General features: G+C 33.8%; 1 protein-coding gene across 1 annotated transcript; it reads right to left on the reverse strand.

Moving 5' to 3' along the window:
- Positions 1 to 9,830: 9,830 nt before the first annotated feature.
- Positions 9,831 to 14,061, reverse strand: LOC143057470 (uncharacterized). The gene is made up of 6 exons (XM_076230778.1): positions 13,867 to 14,061; positions 13,120 to 13,477; positions 12,222 to 12,552; positions 11,596 to 11,825; positions 10,998 to 11,386; positions 9,831 to 9,836 (listed from the first exon to the last, which is right to left on the reverse strand). The coding sequence occupies exons 1-6, from the start codon at positions 14,059 to 14,061 to the stop codon at positions 9,831 to 9,833; spliced, it is 1,509 nt and encodes a 502-aa protein (XP_076086893.1).
- Positions 14,062 to 16,195: the final 2,134 nt, after the last annotated feature.

The raw sequence follows: 16,195 nt of genomic DNA on the forward strand, positions 1-16,195 counted from the left end.
TAAGGATTGTTCTCTGTGCACAAAAATCAAATGATTAGATAAGCATAATTTGACTGGTTTTATAATTTCTTACAAATATTACAAATACTTGTTATTTTAAAATAAAAAGGGTCAGTGTTATTGGAACATACAACGCATCAATAACCTGTCACTTGAACCATTACACATAATGAGATGAATTTTTATTTTCGAAAAGCAAAACAAAATTCGCAATTGCATATGATAGTCTCAAATTTCTATAAGATGTCGATTATCAACATTTATAGTCATTACGGGGTATACAAAATCCAAACGATGCATGTCTTTGACCGACAGTTTCAACGCAGTTCACAATACATACAGGACAACTGCATACAGTGTATACTTATGGGACAATTATAAAAAACAATATTCAATTTTTATATTGAAATATAAAATAAGTCTTTTGAATTTTCATTCCATATATAGATTTGGAATTTTACGATATACTTGATTATAATCAACATTAAAACCACTGTCTTCATAATCTTTATAATAACTGAAATCACAAGGAATTTTCGGATGCGCCTTTGAAAAAAAACTAAAATAAATTAAAACAATTTGAAAAAAATGAGTAAAAAAGCATTTATAGCATTCTCTATATAGTTATTACATTTAAAGCTGAATAGTCATATATGAATACTGATTAAAAAAATAATAACTTACAATTGTGTCTGTAACGAATTAAACTGAAACTTCAGTTACTTATTCAGAGTATTTACCAACAATAGTTTTCTAGGAAGTAAATATTTGTGTCACCACTCTTCTTATATATGAATATGGATATTTCCTCAAATACTTTCGCTTCTATTTTTATTTTTACTTGTTTTACTATATTTCACTCCATCAAAGGACAACTATATAAAAATGAAGGGAAAGTCCATTGAAAAAGGGGGGGGGGCGTTTTCATCAATAAAATTAGATTAACACGCCATGCGCTTAATTTTCGTGATGCTGATAAAGCCCATAGACACTTATTGTCTTTCGGTAGTATCGACATGAGTATACCAAATGCTTCAAATTATAACAAAAATGATATCAGAAATAGGACAAACTTGAATCCATATCACGTGTAAAGTCGTTTCAATTAACATATAATATTTCTGCAGTATTGGAAAAGAAAACTGTCTCTATCTAAAAGATAAGTTTCTAATTAACGGACGCAATCACCATGCCAGCATACAGACTAGTCTATTCATGGGTATATATATTTCGTTTGCTTCATGAAAAAAAAAAAAAAATACCACTCCCCCTTTTAATCTAAATGACACGCCTAAGGTTCCACACCATGATGTTTGTACTTAAACCACCTTAACACATAACCTTTTCGACTGTCATGATTGTTTATCACATTGAAATATTCAATGACAGCAAATGGTCTACTTTATATCGGCCTTATAAGGGAACAATATCAAAGCATTTCGTCATGTTCGTAGTGGCGATTTACTCAGTTCATATATAAACTCAAAGAAACAGCTTCATACTATTATATATTGTTTAATAATTAAATAACTTAAATGTCCTACATTGTAGATGTTTCACACTTGACTGCACATGGAATAAGACGATGGCTCGTTATTGAACAATATAATAACTGTAAATGATCTCTATTTGCTTCGGACAATATCTCAGAGTACACAGTCTTGTGTTTTTATTCGGTTTACATATAGACGAACGTGACTTAACAATATGGGGAAATGTACATTTTGTACTTGTATATCAGTTACTGTTATAATACATGAACTAGATATTTATTACGTTTTTGGTTCTGTTTGGTTAAAAAATTACAAATCAGGTTCTAATCACAGTTTTTGTGAAGATTTTTCTCATTATTTGTATTTCATATTGTGTTTTAGTGCAGATATATTCACCATCTTTAATGACAGGGAATTATGTTTGGAGTATATGAAATTTACCATGGATAAGTTCACAGATTGCAATCATCACTGAGCAAAAACTAAAATCACAAAAATACCGAACTCCTCAGACAATTCAAAACAGAAAGTCCTATATGAAATGTCAAAATCAAAAGCTTATACACAAAACAAACAGATATGATGGGTGAAAATGTCAAAAATAGCAGTCAACATTGTGTTACAATCTTAACCACTATTAAACATGTTAAAAGAAGCAAATATGTAATAAAGAAGTACAAACAGGCATGTAGACAAAGAACATTAGCAAACATTAAAGACAAGACTACACAAATATACCATAGCACAATAATACAATTATGGGATGTATAAGTACAGAGCCACGTCATATGTATCGAAGAAACACAAAAAGGCATGTTCTTAGCAGCTATTTACGTAATATGTATACATATAGATTTTAACTAGCTGTGGTCCTATTCATTTGAATACTTTCCCAAACACCTTAACGTATATGTTATATTGAACGAATTTAAATAACAACATACCCATAGCTGTGATACTGTCAAATGCAAATATTGAAGAAAAGAATGATCAGAAGTAAATCAAGTTATTACATTGATCTTTATTCTTACGATGAACTTTCGATGGCATTTTAAAAAAATGGTGTATAGTAAATGTAGAAGATGGTATAATTGGTGTATGGTGACTAATGACTTAAGTCAATAAAATCATAATGTACATGATGTATATTCGCTCCATGCGTTTTGACATTCATGGGGTATAAACCTGTGTGTCTGGTACATTTGTACTATCTTTATATATATTCATGATGTGTGCATTTCAAAAACTCTGTTGTTGATCATCAACAAAAGATGGTCAAAATTATTTCTTAATTAAATCATGCATACATGTATCAATCAATTTTCTTATTTGTATGTTATAATAACCATGCATTTTACAGATACAAGGGTTAAAGACTTTTACACATAGCAAACGAAAAACTTGTCTCAAAAGCCGACTAATTTTATCACTTTTCTATGAATATTTCTTCCCGTGTGAAAATCAATAGATTGAAAGTACTTGATAATACTCTTGTTAAGTTTCAGAGGGAAGAGATTTGATGAAATATTTAACATCAACAGTGACGCTATATCCGTTTGTAATCAAATGTCAAACGCCTCTCATTTAACATAGAAAATGTTTCCACTTATTCATACTTTATCTGTTTGTCTCTTTATTCAATCTATATCGGATGTTTAAAGTGGTGATAAAACTCATTTGCTACGTCATATAATGAACTTTTAAACAAATTAAGAAAGACAATGTAAATTCTTATTTGAATAAGGTTATAAATGAATATAGAAAATATTAGAATTCAACTGTTAGTAATCATGAAACATTATTGGATATGTTGAATATATATGAATAGTCTTTTGAAGAGGTACCAAACACCTTGACTAAAATTAATTTGGCAACGTTGGTAACGTTCATTGAATAAACTCATCATAGATACCAGGACTAAATGTTGTACATACGCCAGACGCACGTTTCGTCTACAAAAGACTCATCAGTGACGCTCGAATCCAAAAAAGTTAAAAAGGCCAAATAAAGTACGAAGTTGAAGAGCATTGAGGACCAAAATTCTTAAAAGTTTTGCCAAATCCAGCTATGGCAATCTGTTCCTGAGGTAGAAAAGCCTTAGTATTTCAAAAATTTAAAATTTTGTAAACAGTTAAATTATAAATGTATAATCATGTCAGCACAAAAGTGTTGACTACTGGGCTGGTGATACCCTCGGGGAAATAAATCTCCACCAGCATTAAACTTTGACTCTGTGACAAAAATACTCAAATTTAAAAAAAAAATTAACTTCACAATTTATCGGTAAAATATTTGGAAATATAGCAGTTAAACCAGTACTATTTCTTATCATTGAAATACCAAATATAACCTTAACAATAAAACGTGATTGAACCGTTTAGCTGATTATTAAAGAATGTGCTCCGTGTAGTGTTATTTAAATGCTAATTGTTTTATGTTTACCCTTCAATAGTATAAGAGATCATCCCTTCTTTCTAGTCAGGTCCATTTTCCTCAGTTCAATATATTAATATATTCATCAGAGTCAAGAGCATTACAACTAATTTGACTATTTTCTTTTTCAAAATAACACTTATAATAAGCAAACGAAAGGACGATTTGGATAACATAAATATCCTATAATGTAAAGTATATGCCGGAAAGCTTTATAAATAAAGGCAACAGTAGTATACCGCTGTTCAAAACTCATCAATCCATGGACAAAAAACAAAATCGGGGTAACAAACTAAAACCGAGGGAAACGCATTAAATATAAGAGGAGAACAACGACATAACACTGAAACGTAACACACACAGAAACGGACCAAGCATCAGACAAAACACCACGAGAATAACAAATATAACATGAAAACCAAATACATGAATTTGGGATAGACAAGTACCGTGCCACGTCTTATCTCAATATCTCAAAAATAAGAGAAAACACAAACGACTCAACGTTAAAATGCAACACACACAGAAACGAACAATAATATAACAATGTCCATCTTCCTGACTTGGTACAGGACACTTTAAAAGGGGAATAAAAGTGGTGGGTTGAACCTGGTTTTGTGGCATGCCAAACCTCGCACTTTAATGGTAAAGTTAAATATAACATTGAAATGACAACATAATATTACAGGACTACAATACAAATAAATAGGAGAACATATTAGAAAAAGAAAAACATGATTAATAGATAACAAAAAGCATCAGGTTTAAAATACAATACGCCAAAAACGCGCCTTGTCCACACAGGACTTACAAGTGACGCCCAGATATAAAAGATCGAAAGTGAAAAAAGTACAAAGTTGTACAGCACTGGAGATCAAAAGTTGAAAAGGTTTCGCCAAATACGGCATTGTTTTTATGTCCGGGATAAGAACATTCTTATTATATAGAACAATTCATGCTATTGCAAACAGTAAATTTTATCAAATGAATATGAAAGAGATATACATAAAGAAACTGGAGTATTAACTAATTACAGAAAACTAAACCCGAATACATAACACCCAGATATAAAAGATCGAAAGTGAAAAAGGTACAAAGTTGTACAGCACTGAAGATCAAAAGTTGAAAAGGTTTTGCCTTAAAATGATGAAAAAAACAATGTTTGTTGAAATGCTACTGGCAAATGTAATTGGCTTTTCATAACAGTTTTTTTCTTGATAATTGTGTGGTTACTCTAACACTGATCTAATCAGGAAACGAGCTGTGCCAAGGCTACTTTAACTACATATGTACATACCACATATTATGGACTTATAATTGTGTGGTTACCTAAGACTGATCCCATTCGAAAACGAGCTGTGTCAAGGCTACTCTAACCACATATGTACATACCACACATCATGGACTTATAGTTGTGTGGTTATCCTAAGACTGATATTATCACAAATTTTAACAAATCATGTCGCTACCTACAGAAACACTCTCATTTCGGGTCTTCTTTTAGTCTGACAAAAACACAATTGGTATTTTCAAAAGTCGATAGGTATGACAAAACTCATGTGCCATATCCCTGTATTTTTGTTATAATTTTACAATATTTAAAAATCAATTCTTAGTACATCTAGCGTAAGGTTTTTACAGTAAATTCAGATTTTTTTCAAAGTTAACAATGTTCACGATTAAAACCTCTCTTATATTCATATATTCATTAGTGATTTGAATTCATTAACCTTTGTAAAATCCCATTTATAATTATAATTCATATTTTGACCCATTATTAGTAATTTACAATAATAAATGAATGCAATTGCCTGCAACAATAGATATGAATACATGTATATACTAAATGGTGTTTAAAATTTCTTTCAAGTTGTACAGTTGAATGCGATCAAACAATTCAGTTGCTTCATAATTTTCCAATGATTGTTTATTTTCCATTTTAGTAGTGTTTTTATTATCATCGATTTTAAAGGTTTACTTATTAATTATTAAATACATGCAAATATTCAAAGCGCGTGTATGCATTGAAGGATAAAAGATTGTGTTAATTATTTAACGGGAAGTAAAATTAAATATTGCACTTAATAAAGCATTGTTTATTCAACTACAAATATAGACAAAGAAAGATAACTTTAATATTTTTAGAACAGTTGTTAGATTTCTGCGCCTTGCAATAATGTTTAATTAAAAATTATTTAATCATTTTGAAACTTGAATTTCTAGGCATATATTTCATTGATGAATGTCTAAAAAGAAAATGAATTGGATGTACATCATATTATGATCAATACACTAAATGATGTGTATATCAACGGTGGGATTAAACATTGTAAGCATTGAATACGATACAGTTTTGATCCCGTATTTACATTTTGATAAAAAAAAAATCAATATAGACTATTTCTGACCTGATTAAATCAAATATGTAATACAAAATATACCTGCATGTGCTACTTTTTGAGCAAAATGAGGTCGGAATTTTGCATATTTGCTCAAAACTCGGATTTTTGGCCGTATTTTCACTTTCGAAAGAACGACATAACTTTTTTGTTTTGAAAGATTAACACAAATTGATTTTAGTTAAATAGTTTTAAGTTTCTGTATTTTATAAGTATTCTAAAAATTTATTCAGAAATAACTCGTATTTATCAAATGTTCATGAATGTAGAAAAAAACATCATGTTTGCTGTATTTTTATCAAATTTAAAAAAATGCACTATTTAAGTTTTCATGAAAATTGCCACACATAATCTTCTCGCGTAATCAAACCAAATGACATTTTAAAAAAGAGGGGTCCATGATCTCGTTTTCAAGTTAAATAAGTTTGAATGATAAAAATCAGTCGAAAACTGAATCTTTTCCCGATAAGTAATAGTTTGACGTCGCGAAAATAACAATTTACGTTAGCGACGTCATTACCTCCCCCGTAACTGTATCGTATGCCCTTAAGATATCAAGTTAGTACAATTTTCACGAAGAAATGTTTTTGGTATGGACTTTAAAGACCTTACATAAACATCACAGTGATTAATATCTGTACGCATTTAGCTTACTGTTCGGTGTGAGACAAGGCTCCGTGTTGCAGACCATACTTTGACCTATAATAGTTTACTTTTACAAATTGTGACCAAAAACAAAATAGACTTGCGCGCAAAGTAGTATTTTTTGACACAAAGTATGAATAATTTGGCATTATTAAAGCTACCTCGGGTTTAATTAAGTGTGTGTTTAAAGCAAAATATTGTCCTAATCTATGGAAAAATGTCCAGAGCAGGACAAAATGATTGTGTAATTATGTTTGTATGTAGGCATATGTCATATCTGAAATTCATAAAATTGGAAACGGAACTCCCTTCAAAAAATTGTCCGTCTAAAAATTTTAAAGTTTAATGAAACTAAGTTTTCAACTCCAGCAGGGAAAGTTGGCCTTAAATGGATTTGGCTATATAAGTAGTCCACAGTCATTGTGAGGATATTTTGTTTAACAAATGTGTCCGATGATCCGGTTTGCAAACAGACAGTGCTGATATGGTTAAAAAATACCATTAAAATTACGGGGTAAAATGCAGTTTTGACCTTCATCTCTGAATTTAAAGCAATTAGCATGATTAGAATAAATATGATACGTGTTAAAATGTTTATCAACTTTCCGAAATAATCAGACAACCCGTTGTTGGGTTACTGTCCCTTAATTGATATTTTAAAGACATTTGGCAGTTTTTTGTTATAATCTTAGTTATCATTATAGATAGATATAACATGTTAACAGCAATAATGTTTAGCGAAGTCAGAATTATCATAATTGTTAATTAAACACTTAAGGTATTTTTACAATATCTTTACAATTTTTTTGTTATATTTTACAAAAATCTTCCCCTCTGAGACTAGATATACAAATTTGACCAAACTTGGCCATAATCGTCATTTTAGGTATTAAGGTTAAAAAATGTGTCCGATAATCCCGCTTGCAAACTAACATGGGCAACATGGCTACACATACATGTAAGACATAAGGGTAAAATTCCGTTATTTTGCAAACATCTCTAAAGCTAAACCATTTTGAGCAAATCTGACCAAGGAAAATTTTCATCAGGTATATTCTATCTGCCCTGAAATTTTCAGATGAATCAGACAACCTGTTGGTTTGTTGTTGTCCCTGAACTGGCAATTTTATGGACGTTTTGCATCTTTTGGTTATTAATTATAATATTACTATAGATACAGATAAATTGTAAACATCAATAATATTCAGCAAAGTACCTTCTTCAAATAGGACAACATGGCCAATATTGTCTTTTCATCCATTTTGTAGTAGATTTTTCGTAAACTTTTAGTCTTTTACAAATCTTTTCTCAGATAAATCTACTGTGATAACTAGAACTAAACTTAGACACATATTCCAATAAAGTACCTTGATTAAGAAATGTATACGACGAATCTGTCATCCATTAAAGATTAACATAAGATGACTGCTTTTAATTTAACTACTGGGACATATTTAACCAAACTTGGCCTCAATCATTTTAAGGATATTTACACAGATTACTACTTATAATGATTTAAACCTTCTTTTACATGATTTTCAAAAACACAGTCAATACGAAGGCTCCTGAGAGACTCAGGATATGTTGTTTCGCAATGCCTCCATGAAACATTTTGCAGGGTTTGAATATAGTGTGCTTATATATTTCTTTAATTAATCGTGTAGTGGAAGGATGAAATACATTTAGGTGTGGTTGATTGTTAGTTTTTGACTGATGAGTTCAAATGTTTCTCTTTGGTGTCTTCCGACTAAAGCTCCTAACTGAATTAACTAATTGACAATAAATGCTGGACTAATCTTCTTCGTGTACCTGATATACATATTAGTAGTTAAATGTAAAAAGTGATTTGGGGAGTCAAAATCTGATGACAAAGCAAAACAAGAAAACTAAGCTGATATGTAGTAATGGAGTACTTTATACAAGCCAGCAATTCTTTGTGGATTCAAATTACTATCGTGCGTTCTCACAGTGTATGGTCAAATTAGCTTATCATCATTTTAATTCTTCTCTTGTTATAGCTATCTTTTATTATTTGACAGTTTACAATAACAATGGAGTGTGTCGTGTTGATGTAAACGTACGCAGACGTCATATTTTGAGCGTTATCTAATAAAACAAAGGAGTTTGTGGTATTGTTTGCAACTCTTCTGATAAGTTTGTCCTTTAAAATATGACGCAAGTTTGGAATGGCAAATTATAAGGGTCTAAAATCTTGTACACTTTTTGAATCAAGTAAACAAATTGCTCAGCCAAGTAAAGTCTTTGGAATGATTTGATTTGATTATTTTCAGCTAATTCAGTCTATCCGTTTTTAAGATATTTAAGTAAAACATCAGCAGAAGAGCGTAACTTTTGATAATCGTGCGAGGTATGTCCCATGTTTTTACTCGTAGTCAATATCGAAGATTTGTAACTTGGTGGAATCTGTCAGCTTAAAATCTAAGTAAACAAATGATCAAAAAGTGTTTTTTTTTACATTTTATAGAGAGAGTAAAAATCTCATTCCGTTCTACATTTTTAAATATCTAAGGTATTGATGTTAACTATAACAGATTTTCATGTTTTTGTACAACAACAAAGAACAATCAAGATGAATGATTTTTTTTATATTAAATTCGATTTTGGTTTAGAATGTCCTTCACAAATTATTCAATGAATGTTAGAGATATGCAAAACTTTTTTGTTCAAAATTGATTTTTTTATATTTAAAATGACGACATAAAATAATGTCCAGATTTAATTGCCGTGCTGGTGAAAGAATACAAAGGACATTAGCCGTACATGTGTATATCTAATAAAAGAGTTGTTTCAATTATCTCATTTATTCAACAGCTATTGGAAAACTATTGCATGAATAAATTCAATACTAAATACATAAACAAAAATATACATTAAATGATAAGATAATGTACAATTATTGTACATGAATCCACAACAATAGTATATAATATATGCAATGCTTTCTTCAATTTTAATTTAAACACAGTTTTATTAGACGGATAGATACAAATGTATATACCTAACAGTATGCCTGATAAATCTAACACATTAACTTATACGGGGAAACTATGTACTAGAAAATCAAAAATTAAATCAATTCAAATCTTTAATTAAAGAACTAAATGCAATTCACGACTGCCGACAAAATTGGCTGACTAGATCTAAATAAAACAAATATGGAAGTGTTTATACATTGTGAGAAAAAGAAATTTAAACTAATTTTTGGATTCGAGCGTCACTGATGAGTCTTTTGTATACGAAACGCGCGTCTGGCGTATATACAAAATTTAGTACTGGTATCTATGATGAGTTTATTTCCACAGTAGATACAGTTCCATCTGCTTACATGAAGAAAAAAAAATTAACGGCAAACCCTCTGTTGTCTTTAAAAAAAGAACCCTGAGATAGTGCTATTAAAAAGGCAAGTTCAGGTGAGTAAGTCACTAAATGTTATTCTTACACGATAACGCTGTCAAGATAGTAGTTTAGCAAGCTTATTAAACTGAACGTGATAGTGCCATCGAAAAAAAATAATTAAAAAAGTCAGTAGTTATTACCTTGTAAACATCAAAGGAATGCTGATCCAATTCCATCATCAGGTGGAGTCCTCCTTCCTTGGCTGTTTCGGCGCTATTCCACAACAACCTCCAGAGGTGCGCCGGCTCAGGTGATCAATTTGAACCTGGAACTGGATGGCCTACACGGCTCCGATGTCTCAGCTGATGTCATTGCTGTTCTTCTGTAACTGAATGCTGTTCTGTATATCTATATCTGTCCATTATCTACACAATAACTGTTCATTGTTCTATCACTTTGCACTTTTTCACACTTCGTCTCTTTTCCTCCAAATCCACGGTGATGCCACTTCTGCTTCTCTACACATTTCTGTAATCAGTTTCTTCCTCTCTGTTCCTACCACTCACAAAGTCCTAAGTGCCCGCCACATTGACTGTCCTGCAAATCCCCTGCATCCGACTTCTATTGCCATACACCACGTCCTCCATCCCCGCTGTTTGCAATCCTCTACTAGCTGCTGGTATTTTGCCATCTTTCTTTCATAAGCTTCTTCTATTCTGTCTTCCCATGTGACTGTTATTTCCAGCAATACCGCCTGCCTAGTTCCCTGTGACCAAATGACTATATCTGGTCTTAGCGATGTTGCTGCTATTTCTGCTGGGAAACTCATGCGTTGATGTATGTCTGCTGTCATCTGCCAGTCTGATGCTGTTCCAAGTATCCCTAAACATTCTGCCTGGTTGTCTTTCTTTTCTCCAGCCCTCACAAAATTTACAAACATGATGTTCGTCTGCATCTTTCTCTTCTTTCTCCTGGTGGTATCCAACTTTGCTGCTATTGTTTTCAATACACTGTCATGCCTCCATGTATATCTTCCATCTTTTAGTGCGACTGGACATGCTGACAACACATGCTGTATAGATGCTGGTTTGTCTTTGCATAAGGTGCATGTTGGGTCTTCTATCAACCCCCAGGTATAGAGGTTTGATGGACTTGGTAAAACATCATACACTGATCTTAGGAGAAAACTCAATCTGTATCCTCCATACTCCAAATCTCGCTCTAGGTCAAAGTCCTGCTTCTAGCTCCTTGCCAATTCAACCAACTACCCTGTTGTTCCATTTCTACTGCCTTAACATTCCTACTCTCTTCTTCCATCTGTCGTATTTTCTGTTGCACCAGTTCTCTCCGTCCCTTCTCATTTGCTGTATCCCACCTTGGTTTTGTTGTCATACCAAATCCCTGTCTACCAACTGCTGTTACACCAACGATGACACTGTGCTTTAGTCTGGTCTCAGCTTCCTTAATTGCTTCCTCTGCTTTCCATTTTCTTCCTGTCCTGAGTTTTACTTTGGCTCCTCTCACTTAAGCATCTTTGCTGTCTCTCAACGTCATAACCTGTCTTGTCTTTGTAACTTTATACTCTTCTGTCAATGCCTTCATTGGTAATTGTAGCTTTGTTCCTGTACTGTACAATCCAATGCTGCTGAAACTTCTTGGCACATCCAACCATCTTCTTAGGCATGCACTGATCTTTCTCTCTAAGGCCTCCACTTTGGACAACGGGAACTCGTAAACTAGTAATAGCCACAGTATTCTTGGTAAGACCCCATGTTGATATATCCAGGCCTTATATCTTCCTGGGAGCCCACTTTTGTCTATCTTCGTCAGCCATTCTACCAATTGCACTTGAACTTCACCCATGTTTACCATATCTGCTAGTGTTGCATCAAACTTTTTACCTAGGCATTTCACTGGTTTCTCTCCAACTGTTGGTATCTTTTCACCTGCTAACTCAAATGTCTCATCTTGCACTTTGCCTTTCCCCACTATCAAACTTCTAGATTTACTTGATTTGAACTTCATTCTGGCCCACTTAATCATCCTTTCTAATTCCTCTAAAGTCCATCTTCCCTCTATGACTGTTTTTGCTGTCACTGTCATATCATCCATAAAAGCTCTTACTGGTGGTTGCCTGACCCCTGATGACAATAATGGTCCTCTACTTGGTTTTTCTACTGATTTTACAATTAAGTTCATTGCTGCTGCAAACAGGACTACTGATACTGTACACCCCGTTAATATTCCAACTTCAAGTCTCTGCCAAGCTGTGGTGAAGTCTCCAGCTGTGAACCTCATTTCAATCTTGTCAAAATACTCTCGCAGCATAGTTCTGATAGTTGGTGGAACATGATACCTCTCCAATGTCAGGTCTACTAGTTTGTGAGGTATGGACCAATAAGCATTAGCCAGATCTAGCCAAAACACTGCTAAGTCACTTTTCTTCTCCTTTGCTTCTCTTAAAATCTGTATCATAACGCTGGTGTGTTCGATGCAACCAGATACTTCAGGCATGCCTCCTTTCTGGACTGCGATGTCTATATATTCGTTGCCAAACAGGTACCTCGTCGTTCTCCTTGCTAAAACTGTCAGGAATATCTTCCCCTCAATGTTCGATAGGGAGATGGTTCTTAACTGTTCAACTTTCCTTGAGTTCTCTTCTTTTGGTATAAAACATCTTTCTGCCTTGTACCAAGACTCTGTCATCTTTCTCCTTCTCCAAATTACTTTTAATAGCTTCCACAACCTTCTGATCAGTCTGGGACAGTTCTTATATACCCTATATGAAATACCATTTGGTCCTGGAGCTGACCCTGCTCTTGCCTTTCGCACTACGTCCTGCACTTCTTGGAACTTCAGGTCTGACTCATCAAACTGTTCTTTTGGCTCCTCTGGTGTTAACAATTTCTCACATTCTTCCAGGTCTTCTCCTCGTCTCTCATCGCTGTGGGTCTTACTGAGATGTTCTTCCACTTCTTCCCTCGAGTTTTCCAGTTTACCAGATCCTCTCGCTCCAAATAATCGCTTCATATACTGAAATGGGTTTGCTGTAAATGTTGCTCTCTCCTTTGCCTTTTTCTTTCTATCTCTTCTATGAGTTTCTACTCTTGTAAGTGTCTTAAGTTTCTCCCTAGTTTCCTTTCTTAACTGCTGTAATGGTTACCTTTCATTCTCATTGGCGACTTTGTATCTCTTCTTTAACCTTCTCAAGTCTCCTCTCAATTCCTTGATCTTCTTCTGTCTCCGGTTACTATGGCCTTGTTTTGTTGGTTGTTTCCCTTGTGGTACCACTCCAAATCTGTCCTTTCCTACGCTGTAAATAATGGACGTCATTGCTGTTATCTTTCTGTCTACACTGCCTGCTAATGTTGCCTCTAAGATGTTTTCCAAATCTTCGTCAAGAGCTTTCCAAGCTGCTTTGTCTGCATTCGTTGGCCATTTGATCTTCTCTTTGCATGGCTCATTCTCTTCTCTACTGGTTGTTGGCTCTATCCTGTCTCTCTACGGACTGTTGTTTCTATCCCGTCTTCTCTATGGACTGTTGGTTCTATCCTCTCTATCTCTTCTGCCTCGTCAAGTTGTTCTACCTCTGTAGGCTGTTCCTCGTGCTCATCCTCACCCTGGGTCACAGGGAGGCTATCATCACTGTGGTTTGTTTCCTGGATGGTCTCCTCCTCCGTCTGACCAGATGTCTCTGTGCGTTGATTGCCAGAATGGGGTTGCACACATTTCATTCTGCTTTGATGGATCTTCAAACCTCTAGAATTCTTACAGACTTTACCACAAAAAACATTTACATCCGTTGTTCTGGTTCGTTGTCCTTGTCGGTTCCATAGTCGTTTCCTGATCCTGTCCTATGGGCTGTTCATCCTCCCTCGCTCTCGCACAGCCCCGAGGGTGTCTTAGTATATATCATTCCATAGCGTGTAAAATGGGTTCCCCTTCACAGGAGATGCACTTTGACTTGCCAAGCCTAATGCCCCGGTTACCAGTCTCTCCTGGCTGTTATATTTTCTTCTTATTCAAGAACACTGTCAAGATTGTAATTTGGTACGCTTCTAAAACTGAATATGATAGTGCCATCGGAAAAGGCAAGTTCATGAAAGTCAATGAATATATAAACTAGTTTCTTTTTACAAAAGAACGCTGTAAAGATTATAATTAAACACGCTCTAAAATGAATGTGCTATTAAAAAAGACAAGTTGATGAAAGTCGGTAATTATATTTACTTTTTACACAAAAACGCTGTCAAGATTGTAATTTAACACGCTTCTTAAACTGAACGGGAATTGTATTTAGTTGTACATGTAATTATCTTTAAATAAGCAATCAGTAACTGTGTGTACACTTATATCGTTGTTTTGTGTTTATTTTATGTAAGTTGTCTTTGTGTCTCGTACCGATCTTTTGAGTTACACCAATTTAAAATATATGTGTATGTTATGCTGTTACACCAGTGTCAAGGTTAGTGGTAGGTTTGCTTACGCACACCCATATTTAATCACGACACTATCTTTATTTTCCTGCTATTTTTGTTTTCATTGGTTGTCGTTGTTTTATGTCTGTCATATTCTTGATATTCGTTTTTTGTAAACTGTTTTTTTTATAAATTAGGTCCGAGCTTTTCGTTGCCTAGGGGTTCAACAAATCTAGATGAAATAAAAAGAAAAGGAATATATCAATGATATGTTATGTGAACATAAATGTGCTTTCTAATGGACTGGGTTACGTTCAATATTGTTGCAGATATATATAGTGTGTTTATTTACGTTTTTTGATTGAGTTAAGCCCTCCGATTGATATTTATCGTGTGTTTTTTCTATGTTGTGATGTTATACTATTGTTTCAGAAAAGGGAGAAGGTTTTGTACCATTAAAACGTTTTATTCCGCTGCAAATGTTTGCACCTGTCCTAAGTCAGGAATCTGATGTACAGTAGTTGTCGTTTGTTTGTGTAATTTATACTTGTCTCTCGTTTCTCTTTTTTTATATAGTTTAGGCCGTTGGTTTTCCCGTTTGAATGGTTTTACACTAGTAAGTTTGGGGCCCTTTATAGCTTGTTATTCGGTGTGAGCCAAGGCTCCATGTTGAAGCCGTACATTTACCTATAATGGTTTACTTTTATAAATTGCTATTTGAATGGAGAGTTGTCCCATTGGCAATCACACCACATCTTCCTATATCTATAACCGCTTTGTCTGAGATATCTAAATTCGTTGAACGATTTGCTCCGAGGCTTTAATATTCAACTAACGTAGACGCCATTTTGGCTATCTAGATATATTTAGCAGAAAGCAAAACGGACAACAGATATGTAACCATACGATAGGTAGATTAAAGTCCGCGATATCCTTTCGGATAGTGGGACTACAAAACCTGAGACGAACGTTTTGCATATTATTGTAATTTGTCGGTCATTCGTATTGGTTCAGTAGTCGAAATCTACGTAGTCCTCCGAAGCAGCTAAATAAGATACTAAACGCACCCCTGGTGATACGCCCCTTAAAAAGGCATTCTGTTGCATAAACTGTATTATGACTGTAGTTGTTCACAAATCGTTGTCAATATAATTGAATTTGATGCGATTGTCTATAAAACCAGTTTTAATCTACCATTCTCTTCATTATAAATGCCTGTACCAAGTCAAGAATATGACAGTTCTTGTCCATTCGTTTGATGTGATTTATCTTTTGATTTTGCCAATTGATGAAGGACTTATGTTTTGAATTTTCCTCGGTGTTTTTTATTTTTATTTTACTTTTTGTGTATGTGTCTGTATCCGGGTATCGAGACCATTCTGGTGAATAAATGCAAAATCATTTACCTTCACCTTTCAACAAGATGTATGGATAACCACTGCCGATTCGT

The sequence above is a fragment of the Mytilus galloprovincialis genome, chromosome 13 (assembly GCF_965363235.1).
Source record: "Mytilus galloprovincialis chromosome 13, xbMytGall1.hap1.1, whole genome shotgun sequence".
NCBI lineage: Eukaryota > Metazoa > Mollusca > Bivalvia > Mytilida > Mytilidae > Mytilus > Mytilus galloprovincialis.

What these genes read in the sequence shown, in the direction of transcription:
- LOC143057470 (XM_076230778.1), bottom strand. Translation starts at nt 14,061, where the DNA reads ATGAAATGTGTGCAACCCCATTCTGGCAATCAACGCACAGAGACATCT. An exon ending in GTGAAATGCCTAGGTAAAAA is followed by an intron (nt 11,826 to 12,221) that starts GTTTGATGCAAC and finishes AGTAAAACTCAG; the next exon opens with GACAGGAAGAAAATGGAAAG. An exon ending in AGTAGAAATGGAACAACAGG is followed by an intron (nt 11,387 to 11,595) that starts GTAGTTGGTTGA and finishes ATGTGTTGTCAG; the next exon opens with CATGTCCAGTCGCACTAAAA.